This window comes from Acinonyx jubatus, chromosome B1 (genome assembly GCF_027475565.1).
Source record: "Acinonyx jubatus isolate Ajub_Pintada_27869175 chromosome B1, VMU_Ajub_asm_v1.0, whole genome shotgun sequence".
Classification (NCBI taxonomy): domain Eukaryota; kingdom Metazoa; phylum Chordata; class Mammalia; order Carnivora; family Felidae; genus Acinonyx; species Acinonyx jubatus.
In genome coordinates, this window is record NC_069382.1 from 15,695,953 (window position 1) to 15,709,985 (window position 14,033).

At 37.2% G+C, this 14,033-nt stretch overlaps 1 protein-coding gene across 5 annotated transcripts in view; it reads left to right on the forward strand.

The window, feature by feature from the left end:
* The first annotated feature begins 15 nt into the window (after positions 1-15).
* Positions 16-14,033, forward strand: part of CB1H4orf47 (chromosome B1 C4orf47 homolog) — a 533,217-nt gene continuing 519,199 nt past the window's right edge. For all 5 annotated transcript variants that reach the window (XR_008295851.1, XR_008295850.1, XR_008295852.1 and 2 more), the window contains exons 1-6: positions 16-331; positions 3,135-3,322; positions 4,999-5,218; positions 6,245-6,382; positions 6,485-6,560; positions 11,394-11,573. Coding sequence is in view for 2 of the 5 variants with exons in the window: in XM_015080378.3 (XP_014935864.1) it covers positions 3,223-3,322; positions 4,999-5,218; positions 6,245-6,382; positions 6,485-6,560; positions 11,394-11,573 (714 nt within the window). In the remaining 3 variants the exon portion in view is untranslated. The remainder of the gene's footprint in view (positions 332-3,134; positions 3,323-4,998; positions 5,219-6,244; positions 6,383-6,484; positions 6,561-11,393; positions 11,574-14,033) is intronic.

Genomic DNA, 14,033 nt, shown 5'->3' on the forward strand with positions numbered 1-14,033 from the left:
TAAGTCTTTCACTGTGTTCCTCGCGGAGGTTTCGAACTCTCCAGGTATCCTTCCGTAGCGTCCTTTGAAACGAGTCCTCCCGTACCCGAGGCAACGCGCCACAGTAAACACCTGCGGCCACCGTCTGCGCCCGCGTCGCGGGGAGCGTGCCAAGGCGCTTCGCAGCGAGGCCTCGCGCGGGAAGCGCTTGCGCGGGGAGGCTCGTGGCCTCCGCCGCTCCTGCCGCTGAGTCAACCCGGACGGGAGCTCAGACGCCCTGGTCCCGGTTGTCGGGCCGGTGCTCTGCTGAGAGGTGACTTGGTCCTGTGGGCCGCCGGGTGTTGTGCTTTAGGTATCTACCTCCTTTGAGCCTGTTTCCCTACTGGGAAATCACTTTCCTGTCGCCTCAGCCAGAGGTTTTCCGCCCCTCCTTCACCGCCCCTCCCCCCGCTCCGGAGAGACCTTGCCAGGTTCCACTTGTGTTAGACTTCACCGTGTACTTGTCTGCTCAGATTGTAAGCTCCCTGGGGTCAGGATCCACGCCTTTTAAAATGTTTTCTTAGCTTCTATCAGCGAGCTTTACCCGGAGGAGGCGTCTGCAAAGTGTCTGTTAAGTGAATGAACGATTTTGTAAATGTTGCCCAAGAAGAGTTTAGAGGAAAAATAGAAGCCGAGAGCTTTTTTTCCCCTTTCCTTTCCTCCCTTCCGTGGCTCACTTTGTTGTGTGGCAGACGCTGCGCAGACGGTGGAAATACTGTGGTAAGGGAGAACCAAGCTGCCCGCGGTGCCTGCCTTCCGGTAGGCAACAGTTTCGTGGGGGAAAAGGCAGCTGCTAATTACAGGATCGGTACACGGTGAACGGAACGTGATAACCCGTTAGACAGGCTGCTATGGCAGAAGGAGTTAAAGAAGGGATGAATCAGCTACACAATCTGAAAGACCAGTGTTAATTGGGGGAAATAAGGGGTGGGCACAGTGAAGCACTTGCATGAAGGGAAACAGCACGTGCCATGGTCCTGTGGCTGGAGAGAGCCTTACCTGAGAACTGGAAGAAGACAAATGGAGCCCAGGTGCCAGGGAATGGGGTTCCTATGGTGTCAGATGTGGGTGATAGTGGACTTTGGGGGGCCACGTAAAGGATCTGAGTCCCTGTAACAGCACAGGAAGCCCTTGTGGTTGGGCAGTGGGATGGAGCTTTGAAACAGGCTGCAAATGGAAGTAGTATATCCCAGCCGACTGACATTTACTTTTTTAATGTTTATTTTTGAGAGAGAGAGAGGGAGAGGCAGAGAGAAAGGGAAACGCAGAAACTGATGCAGGCTCCAGGCTTTGAGCTGTCAGCACAGAGCCTGACTCCGGGGCTCTAACCCACCAACCATGAGATCATGACCTGAGCTGAAGTCAGGTGCTTAACTGACTGAGCCACGCAGGCGCCCCCGCCTCTCCCCCCATCCCCATTTACTTTAAAAATATACCTGATGAGAGGAAGAAGTGGAATGGGGCGGGGGGGAAGGAAGTATTTCTTATGCTCTAGTTTTTTTTTTTTTTTTTTAAGTTTATTTATTTTGAGAGTGTGCATGGGGGAGGGGCGAGAGAGGGAGAGAGAGAATCCCAAGCAGATTCCTGGCTATTAGGATGGAGCCAGATTGAACTCATAAACTGTGAGAGCATGACCTGAGCCGAAATCAAGAGTCCCATGCCCAACCCACTGGCCCACCCAAGCACCCCCTAAAGCTTTAGTTTAAATGGAATCTTTGCTTGCCCCTTGATATTACATGTTAGTAAAGATTCATGCTCAGAGGAGCGACAGTTCCAAATAGGCACACCTGTTTAGTGTCACTGAAATTCAAGGCAAAAGGTAATTACCTTGAATTATAAATGGGGAAGCATAAGCCAATGCTTGTTTTATTCACTAAATGTGTGCCCAGTACCTAGATCTGCTTGGTACTTAAAAAATCCTCTGATGAAATGGAGGCAAATCTTCCTTAGCTCTTTCTTTCTAGAACATGTGTAATTAAAAAACAGAATCTAAACATTTGTTTAATGTGATATTTCAAAAGAAAGGGGTGCCTAGGTGGCTTATTCGGTTAAGCGTCTGACTTTGGCTCAGGTCATGATCTCATGGCTCATGAGTTCTGCTGTTAGCGCAGAGCCTGCTTCGTATCCATTTTCTCCCTCTCTCTCTGCCCCTCCCACACTTGTGCTCTTTCTCTCTCTCAAAAATAAACACTAAAAAAAAAAAAGGGAAATTCACAGTTGTAGTATGCTCTTTAACAAATACTCTTAATTCGTGGATTTTTGTTTGTCGTGTTGTTCTTTATTTTAATCTTGCCTAGACAATGGTCCTTTCCCACCCATCCCCTTTGTGAACTAATTTTGCCAGGGACACATTTCTTGTATTCATTTAAACTTGAAGAAACTCAAGAACTGTAGGATGTAACACATAGTAGTTGTGTGTGTTGTGCTTTCTGAAAAACTGTTGTGATTTCCAGTATGAGCGACAATGCAGTATGTTTAAATCATTTGATCTAAACTGAGAGTGTCCCGCCTTATATGATTTTTATTTATTTATTTATTTTTCAACGTTTTTTTTTTTTTTTAATTTATTTTTGGGACAGAGAGAGACAGAGCATGAACGGGGGAGGGGCAGAGAGAGAGGGAGACACAGAATGGGAAACAGGCTCCAGGCTCTGAGCCATCAGCCCAGAGCCTGACGCGGGGCTCGAACTCACGGACCGCGAGATCGTGACCTGGCTGAAGTCGGACGCTTAACCGACTGCGTCACCCAGGCGCCCCATATAATTATGATTTTTAAATCTACTTGGAACTTCTCAAAAGCAGGATGTATCTGCAGTGTTTATACCACACTACACAGTGATGATTTTATCATTTACCACAGACGAATGGCAGTGCAACAGATGCTGTCATATACACTTCTTTGTAATGTGTGGATACTTTACCCAGAGAATCTTGGGGAGGGTTCGTGGTGCTAATTTGGAGGGCCATTGCTCCCCTCCAGCCCCACAAAGTAGATTCTTTCCCTATGTCATTTGGGACCATTATTTTATAGTGAATGCCCACTCTCAGACTGGAAGTAAATTGGACTGAAACTTAGCAATCACCTTTTTCCTAAACCTTTTCCCTGTATTTTTCAATGCAAGGTAGGATTTTGCTATAAACGAAATAGCTGCAAGGAACCTCTTGAGGTTGTCTGTATAGAAAGCACCACCGCAAGCAGCAGCCATGCCTACAGAAGGAGGGAAGACGGATATGGAGAGGATTGGCCTCTTCAGTGAGATGGAGTATGTTACTGTTGGTGATAAATATGTGTCCTCATTTAATCGTAAGTATATCTGGTTTTCTTTACAGCCTAATAGTGGGTGTTCTGTAGGAAATTTTGGATTTAATATTTGGGTTAAATGATATTTTTAATGCTCTATATTTTAAAGCATTAAGTTTTATTTATTTATTTTTTTATTTTGAGAGAGAGAGAAGGAGAATGAGAATGAGAATCCACTGACGAACTGTGAGATCCTCACCTGAGCCAAAATGAAGAGTCAGATGCTTAACCTACTGAGTCACCGAGGCTCCCCTTAAAGCATTAACTTTAAAGTCGAATAAATTTATGAAATTTCAGTACAGTTAAGAGAGAACTTAGTTTCGTAAGAGCAGGAAGCTTCTTTCATTGGGATACCCTACTTTCTTACATTCTCTTCATAGATAATTTCACTTCTTTCTGAAGGTGCATGGCAGTTTTCTCTCAGAATATTTTGCTCAGATGGGACACTGCTATGCAAGCAGCATTTACGTTTGCATCCCAAAAGGCCATCCATGATTACTTTCTTGAAGAATGAAATGCTATGTGAATAGCTGAGGGAGTTTTAGAAGAGTCATAAATAATAAAAAGAGCTAAAGTAAATAAACATTTTATATGTCTTAGTTAAATTTCTGGCTATTCAATGACTTCTTTGTTACAATTAGAATACACTGACAGTTAATTAAACAAAAAAATCAAGGTGCAGAATAGTTTATTATATAGCATGCTAAGCATTAAAAGTGGAAAAGGATATATATGAAAATATTCATCGGGACATGCCTAAACATTCTCTGGAAAACAAATATCACGAATTCCCTTGGGAGAGGAAGTGGGTGGCCGAGTGTGGAGGAAAATTTATTGTAAAAACATTTATATTACTGAATTTGGAACCATGTGAATATACTACCTTTTCAAAAATTTAAGTTAAAAAAAATCAGTGATACAAATTCATATTTAAATAACTAGTTGCTTTAAGGATTGTTCGCACTTCAAAAAAGTTTTCACATTGGTGAAGGACTTCCCAAATTGAGCTCTTCTAGCTAAGTTATAATAGAAGTTCTACATATTTATAAAAACAACCTTTAAAAAAATTGGCCACTAGTACTTCATTGTATAAATATAACACATTTATTTATCTGCTTTCCTGTTGTGGACATTTGAGTTGTTTCCTGTATTTGAATATTATGAATGAAACTGCTATGAACATTCCGGTTCATGCCTTTTAGTGGATATAGACACTTATATGTCTTGAGTATATATCTAGGAGGGGAATTGCCTCATTTTGATTATGGAACACCATTCCCTTCAACCTAAACACACACACACACACACACACACACACACACACACACACTCATATACATGTACTTACTGATGATCTCACATGGTGTTTCCTAATATATAGAGGGGGAAGCATTAGATTAGATGATTGTTAGGGTCTCTCCCAGCTCTAAAAGTCAGAGTCTATAACCAAGACCTTGATCTAATTATTAAAATATTGTGATGGAAACCTCTTAGGTCTTATTGTCAATGTGGTCTATAATGTAGAGCTTTCAGTGAGCATTTTGAGACAGCATTTTAGAGCTCAAAACTCAAAATTAGAGTTGGCCCAAATCAAAGTTTGAAACTTTTCTCAGTTGCTTTTCATGTTCTTTAATTATTAGTGAGCTCAAAATGATGATATTCCTAATTTATTTTTAAAGGACCCTTTAATGACGCTGCAAGCAAAAATAAACAGATGCTACCTGGGGGATCCAAAGCAATGTCAAATCTCCAGGCAGGTTATTTTGATCCCCATTTTGTAAGGATATTTGAAGGTGAAGGCTATGTAAATCTGAATCAAGTGAGGAGACGGCATATGATGGAAGAGGCCAAAAAAAACCTAGGCAAAGCCTTCCTCCCTAGTAATGGAGATAAAAAGCCGTAAGTGTTTGGGGGAAAAGTCATAAATTCATTTCCTGCACCTTTCTCTCCTCTAGCCCAAATTAAGTATTTTTCTAGAGGACTTACTTAAGTATGATTGATTTTTTTTAGAGTATGATTTTTAGGATGAGCTTATCTCAGGTGGAGACAGTTATATTGGATGATATAAGTTGACGGGTAGTTTTAGTTAAGTAGATCCTCATCTCATTAAATTTATGCTTATGACACTGCTATTAGTTTATATAATAAAAGCCAGATAAATAATGCAAATAAATTTGTTTGAAAATCTTGAAAAAACTGCCTTGGGTCATCATTATCTGTGTCCTTCACTATTTTTTCTGCTTTGCAAAAATTTTTTAGAAAGTATAAATAAAAATTGTAAAATTTGGTGAAGCCTTTTTTTTGATAAAAAGTAATTTATCAAGACATGCTATTTAAAAACAATTGTAAAGGTAATGCATGGACTTAAACAATATTTTAGTTGTGACAGTTGTCAATGTGAAGTTTCATTTTTTTATCTTTAAACCATTGAACAAAGAAAATCATATAGTCTGTTATATCATATTATTTGGCTGAGCTTTATAATAAGATGCTAATGCACACTCTATAATGTTGACTGTCTCTGTAGAATTTATGAAAGATGAGGATTGGTTGAAGGCCAGTTTTGTGCCTGTGCTATTTTTTTGAGGTTAGTAAAACTGCAATTTTCTGAATTAATGGAAACTATTTTCACTTCCTAAAGATTGTGAAATTTTGTTTATGTGGAACGTTTAAGATAAGCATAAAAAATTAAAAACATCTCATCTCAAAATTTGTGACTTTGAAAAATGGGCGAAATAAGACTAAAACTAAACTAAAAAAACTAAAAAAAAAATGGTTGCTTTTTTCTTGCCAGTGTTGGGCAAGTCAATTCCATTACATATATTTTGCTCCTTTTTCAGTCATTTTCTGTGAATTGTGGTCAAATATGTATAACACAAAATTTGCTGTTTTAATTTGCTCCGTTTTTTAAAAACTGTATTTAAGATGTGGGTTAGGAACCTACTATGGCACAATAGGCGGTCCGGTGCCATTCTTCAGCACACAGTTGAAACCCAGAGACAAATATGAGGTACCTGGAAAGAATTTATACACAAACCCGGGAAAGAAAGGAACAGGATATGGGTAAGATACTTTTCATGGTTTCATATAATTTGTTTTGAAGTTAAATATAATTTAAAATTTCTGAATCATGAAGTCACTATTACTTAATTTTTTCTTCCTTAGCTATGCAAATATTACCATAGGTAAACAGTTTTCACACTCTGCTGATTTCTACGATGCACCCAAACTAAATTTTAAGGTAAAATAATCTAATGTTAACTTTCTTCAATCTTTCTCTTAGTTGAAGTCGAGAATTCATTTGTGATCTAATTATGGATTGCTTTATTTTATCTATATTTGTGTTACCAGGGCAATGGTAGACCGATATCTATGAATTGTGATAATTTTACCTTTTTGATACTAGATTTCCATATCTCGCTGTAGATCTTCTCAGCTCTTCCCAGGATGAGCTTTTATCTCTTGCTAATTTACTACATCTACCTTATATCTACCATCTACCTCTAAACTAGCTGTGAGACCTTTCTTACTTGGCCTAATCAGCTATACCTATTTTTGAGTAGAGGAGTCATGTCCTAACCCTTAGGACGCCACCACACCCTAATATGGTGTGCCTAAGACAGTAGTGGTGGTACTTTTGGCCTAATCAAGCCATTCTGGTGAATGAGTGGAATGCAGGAGTGATGGGGAGGTAAGAAGGTGGAAGGTAGAGAATGGATGAACACCTACAGAAGAGAGAGTGACAGGATGAGAAGAGAGTGCTCACTCTACTAAACCACAGAAATAAAAGCTAAATGTATTGGCATATGCCTCTACGCTCATCTTGTATAATATTTGACTTAGAACGGAACAGAGTCACTTGTATGCAGAATGCCTACATGAGAATGAGTAGGGGAACCCTTGTAAATATTGGGACACTGTCAACATAATTGAACAATTTCCATGTAACAAAAAAGCTGGTATTGATGAAAAGTCAAGTTTGGACATTAAACAACAGAAATTAAATAGCAACATTTTATTAGTTTTTGTTTTAGGCCTGCAGTCTTCCAACAATTATGCCGTGGTGACTTTAAGCAGCATTGGGGCTACGACATAGAAGGATAGTGGCCATTTTTAGTGTGTCCGCACTCAAGCAAAGTTTTCTATTAAATTGGGCAGAAATCTTGGTCATTTAATAAGCATCTTTGTTTCTGTGTGTGGATTATTAGAAAATGAATGTATAAACTGCTTTTCATCTGTAGGAATAATAATGATACATGATATAAACATATACAAGGCAATTTTATCAGTGGCTCAGTAATGAGTCTTTTATCCTAAATTTTATGTGGTAAGATACTTTTCTCTCCTTATTGTAAAGTTCTTTTTTTATATTCAGAACTTATTATTTATAAGTCAGTTATTTTATATCCCTGGACTTTCTAAAATTAATTCTGAAAATAATTTTAAAAATGCATTCTTGCTTTTTCTTTTAGAATTTAATTTTTAATTTTAATTTAATTTTTTATTTTTTTAAATATGAAATTTATTGTCAAATTGGTTTCCATACAACACCCAGTGCTCATCCCAACAGGTTCCCTTCTCAATGCCCATCACCCACTTTCCCCATCAACCCTCAGTTTATTCTCAGTTTTTAAGTCTCTTATGGTTTGACTCCCTCCCTCTCTAACTTTTGTTTTTTCCCCCTTCCCCTCCCCCATGGTCTTCTGTTACATTTCTCAGGATCCACATGAGAGTGAAAACATGGTATCTGTCTTTGTATGACTTTATTTCACTTAGCGTAACACTCTCCAGTTCCATCCATGTTGCTACAAAAGGCCATATTTCATTCTTTCTCATTGCCAAGTAGTATTCCATTGTGTATATAAACCACAATTTCTTTATCCATTCATCAGTTGATGGACATTTGGGCTCTTTCCATAATTTGGCTCTTGTTGAAAGTGCTGCTGTAAACATTGGGGTACAAGTGCCCCTATGCATCAGCACTCCTGTATCCCTTGGGTAAATTCCTAGCAGTGCTATTGCTGGGTCATAGGGTAGGTCTGTTTTTAATTTTTTGAGGAACCTCCACACTGTTTTCCAAAGGGGCTGCACCAGTTTGCATTCCCACCAGCAGTGCAAGAGGGTTCCCGTTTCTCCACATCCTCACCAGCATCTACAGTCTCCTGATTTGTTCATTTTAGCCACTCTGACTGGCGTGAGGTGATATCTCAGTGTGGTTTTGATTTGTAGTTCCTTGATGAGGAGCGACGTTGAGCATCTTTTCATGTGCCTGTTGGCCATCTGATGTCTTCTTTAGAGAAGTGTCTATTCATGTTTTCTGCCCATGTTTTCACTGGATTATTTGTTTTTTGGGTGTGGAGTTTGGTGAGTTCTTTATAGATTTTGGATACTAGCCCTTTGTCTGATACGTCATTCGCAAATATCTTTTCCCATTCCGTCAGTTGCCTTTTAGTTTAGTATTAAAATTTTTTTTTTGATGTTTTATTTTTGAGAGAGAGAGAGAGAGAGAGAGAGAGAGAGAGAGAGAACACAATCAGGGGAGGGGCAGAGAGAGAGGGAGACAGAATCCGAAGCAGGCTCCGGACTTTGTGCTGACTGCTCAGAGCCCACTTTTGGCTTGAATTTGTGAACTGTGAGATCATGACCTGAGCTTAGCTGACTGAGCCCCCAGGGACCCCTTCGTTTAGAATCTTAAAGAGATTACTCCACTGCATTCTTGCTTGATTGTTTCTGACAAGAGATCCCTTGTCATGTTGATTTTTGTTCTTCTCTATGAACTGTCTTTTTCCCTCTGGTTACTTTTAAGATCTCTTTATCACTCATTGAGCAATTTGATTATGATATGCCTTGGTCAGGTTTTCATCTTGCTTCTTGTGCTTGGGGTTTATTCAGCTTCTTGGATCTGTGGGTTTATAGTTTTCATCAAATTTGGAATGTTTTCAGCTATTATTTCTTCAGTTATTTTTTTTCTGTCCTTCCATCTTTCTTTCCCCTCTCCTTCAGGGACTCCTAGTACATATGCATTAGATCTTTTGAAATTGTCTCACAGTTTACCAGTGCTTTGTTTGCTTTTTTTTCTTTTTAATTCTCTTTTTCCCTTCTCTGTATGTCAATTTGAATTGTTTCTTTTCCTATGTCCTCAAGGTCACTAATCTATTTTAACTACAGTGTCTAATCTGCAATATCCTGTGTATTTCTAATCTCACACATCGTACTTTTGCTCTCCAGAAGTTCTGTTTGAGTGTTTTATAGCTTATGTGTTTCTGTGTGGCTTTATGAGCATATACAGTTTAATTACTGTTTCAGTTTCCTTCTCTACTAATTCTAACATCTGTGTTCTTGGTTGATTTTGAATTCTTAGTTTTTCTTCTTGGTACAGGTCATATTTTCCTGCTTTGCATGGTTAGTGATTTTTGACTTAATGTTAGGCACTTTGTCATTTACTTTGTTGAGTGCTGTATATTTTTGTATTCTTATAAAAATTCTTGGGCTTTGTTCTGGAATGCAGTAAAATGATTTGGAAACAGTTTGATTTTTTTCAGGTCTTGCTTGGTTTCAGATTTGTTAGGTGGGACAGGAGCAATGCTCAGTCTAGGACTAATTACTCTGTACTACGGGGGCCACCCCTTTCTGTGTGCTCTACCCAGTGCCCTGGGACTCATGTTTCCCAGCAGAACTGATGGAACCAGAACTCTTGCCAGCTCTGTGATAAGAGCCAGACACTGTTACTTTTAGTCTTCTTAGGTGGTTCTTTTTTTGGCTTTGAGTAGTTTCCTCATATATGTGCTGATGTATACTACACTGAATGCTCTAGGGCAGGGGTTGGTAAAACAAACACAGTATTCTAGTAAAACGTGACCATACTCTAGCCAAAGGTGTTTTTTAAAGCCTTTCCTCATGATAACCTGCATCAGAATCACCTGCGGTGACTAAAATGATAGATTTTTAGGCCATATAGCAGACCAAGAGGATCTAGAAATCTCTGAGAGAAGAGCTTGGTATTTTATATAACTTATCAAGAGATTCCTATGAGAACTAAAATTTGAGAAACACTGCCCAAAAAGATAAATGGAATGGTTAAAATTATCATTACCACTGTGATTTGGAAGAGGGGAGAGATGATCAGCAAGAAGGGGTAAAATTTCTATGAGCTGGAGAAAGGACGAGGGCAAGCAAAAACAAAGAAAAAGATAAAAAAGAGTGAAAAATCCTGAAAGTGTTACAGTAGCATTCTTGGTAATGCAAGTTTGTCTTCCCTGGATTAACTATTTTAGATTTCATTTATCAAACATTTTCAATTGTTTGTGGAATGACAAAATACCAGATTTCATATTAGAAAAAAGTGAAAAAAAGGTATTAATATTCACTTTAGTTGCCTCTTCAAATCTATATTTCATAGCATGAAATTTTTTTCTACTTTATTAACAGAAATTTTTGTAAGTATTGTCCCATAGAGAAGATTGCAAAATGGAAGGGAAAAAATGACCTCTGTTTTGCTTGAATACGAGGTAGTTAATATAAAAATGTTATAAAGAGTAAGTATTCCTCATTTTTAGAAGTAAAAACTGACAGTTGTTTAGGGCCCACCACATGCCAGGTACTTTACGCACTTAATTGCATTTAATCTATACAACAGCATTGGGTGTGTGGAAGGAGAGATTATATCATCTCCAGTTGAAGAAAATGTAGCACTAACAGGGTAAGTAAATTTCCCAGAGTCCCTGAGAAATGCTAAAAAGCACGAAGGAGTTGTGATTTGAACAACAAAATCCTTTTTCTTTACTGCATCATATCACCCAGATAATTAATTTAGATTTCTTTAGGTGATAAATAGATCTCTGTACTTGAAATAAATTTATATCTAAAGAGAGCAATCATACTTGTACCTGTTCATAAGTGAGGCATATCTTTTGTATCATAGAAACAGAACATAAAGGAATGTTTTAAAGAAGTGAACCCAGCAGTACAGATATGAAAAATCTACATGCTTATATTAAAATTTAAAAGAAAATTTGACTGTTACTTCTAATGTGAATAATTTATGTCCCACAATTACAAACACTCTGGTTTACAGAAGGAGAATGAAGAACACCATCGTTTAGTTAAAGGAACACCTTTCAAATCAAATCTTTACCCAAGGGAATATTTTGACACGAATCCTTATTTGTTTGAGAAAGCTTTACCACCAATTAAAAAAACAGAGAAGAAAGAATTACTTGCACACCCCTTTAAGCCTTCTTCTCCTGGTAAAAAGGTAAGTTAAAAATTTTAGAATGAAAAAATATTAAGCATTATAAAGAACTGTTGCCTCTTTATGTCAAGTCATTTTGTTACCCATGTAAATAATAAACTTTTGTTTATTATTCACACTCTTATTGAATCATGGTAATAATTGTGAAACCTCTTTTAACAAAATTAGGAAAAGTCACAAAGCATGGCTAGTATAGGGAATAATGAGTTCTTGCAATGAAATAATCATTAATTATTTCAAAGGCATTTGAATTTATAATGGATTTTCCAAGTACCTCTCTAGATTTTAGGTATAATTTTTCACAAAACCATGAAAAGCCAGACCATCTTTCAAGTTTTGAAATTGTTGTTAAAATGAACTATCTCCTACTCTGTTGGTGTTTACAAGTATGAATAAAAATACAAATGCTTCTTTGGTTTATAAACCTTAGTTTATACTTTGTTTTGTCTTTTATGTATCACCTGTTCATTTTCCCTGCTGATTTTCTATTAGGATATTTGTCTTTTTCATATTGATTTGTAAGATCATTTCATATACTAAGGATATTTGTCATTGTGTTGAAAATAATTTTTTTGGCTTGTTCAGTCTTTGACTTTTGTTATGGTATTTTGTGCTATTCAGAAGTTTAATAATTTGATGTAGTCAAATTTGTCAGTTGTGCTAAGTTTGATGACATTCTCAGAATCACTTTCCTCACCACCAATATTAGAAAAATATACATTCTTGATTTCTTCTATTAGTTTTTCCCTTTTTATTTAAATATTCATTTGAAATATATTTTGAAATGAAGAGCAAGGTAAAGATTCAGCTTTTATCTTTTCAAAATCCAATTTTGAAATTAGGAGGACCCTTTGGGGAGGAGGATATGCTCTAGATCTTGATTGCAGTCATGGTTTCTAGGGTGATACACTGTCAAAACTCATAGAATTGTAAACTTTAAATGGGTGCAGTTTATTGTACATGAATTAGACTTAAAAACTGATTTTTTAAAAAAAAAAGCCGGTTGTTCCTAGCATCACTGATGGAATAATTTTCAACAGCACTGCTTTGAAATGGCATCCTTATCAAATCAAAATTAGCATTTCCATTTTATTTGATGTTTATTTCTTTTATTTAAAAAAATTTTTTTTAACATTTATTCATTTTTGAGAGTGAGAGAGAGCATGAGCAGGGGAGGGGCAGAGAGAGAGGGAGACACAGAATCTGAAGCAGGCTCCAGGCTCTGAGCCGTCCACACAGAGCCCGATGTGGAGCTTGAACTCACAGACCACGAGATCATGACCTGAGCTGAAGTCGGACGCTCAACTGACTGAGCCCCCTAGGTGCCCCAATTTGATGTTTATTTCTACCTGTATGAAACTACTTTTAATTACCATTGCATTTTAATTTGGGGTGGTCTAGTTTCTATCTTGTTACTCTTTAAAAAAATTACATTGGCTATCCTCCCATATTCTCTAGAACTTTGAAGTTATTGTCTAAAGTGCTGGGGGAAAAAAGACTTTGGTATTTTGCTAAAAAGTTAAATCTTTAGATTTTTGGATGTCTTAGCTTGCTTGCTCGCTCGTGCACTCATTAATTAATTAATTAATTAAAAGTTTATTTATTTTGAAAGAGAGAAAGAATCCCAAGCAGCTCTACACTGACGTTGCGCTTGATCTCCTGAACTGTGAGATCATGACCTAAGCTGAGGTCACAAGTTGTACACTTAACCGACTCAGCCACCCACACACCCCTCAGCATATTTATGATTTGAGTCTTCTGATCTAGAAACAAACTGCTTATTAAAACCTTTATTTCCCTTGTAGAATTCTAAATTTTGCTTCATACAGGTTTATATGTTTTATGTTTTGTTCCTATTTATTTTAAGGCTCTTGTCAACAATTTTTTTCCTATCATATATTCCCTTATGTAATTTGTCTTTATCAAAATGTTTGATAATTGGCCACTTCATTAAGTTTTCTTATGTTCTAATGGGTATTATGTTGATTCTCTTTAGATTTTCAGATATGTGATTACGTTATCTGCAAATAATTTTGCCCAGTCCTTTCCAGTATTTGTAGCTTTTAAGTCATGTTCATGTCTAGTTGCTTAGCATAGCAATAGTTGCCATCATTTGCCTTAATCTTGAATTTACTGAATTAGTTGAATTTACTCTAGTGTTTCATTTTTATAGATGCCAAAAAAAGGAATAAATTAGGAATGTATGTAGAATGGTATTGAATATTTTGGTGTAATCTATTTAGACCATCTTTTTTTTCTTTCTTTGACTTGCTATAAGGTGAATGATGATAAATTTCTCGGAATGAATTCCACTTGGCTATGTTGTATTTAAGTATAATACTTTATCTTATTTATTAATATTTTAAGCATTTTTGCATCAATAATTTTAAGTGTAACTGGTCTAATGTTTTTTTTTTTGTATGCTTTGTTTTATCTTGGTATAAGTAGGTGTTAGCGTCTTAA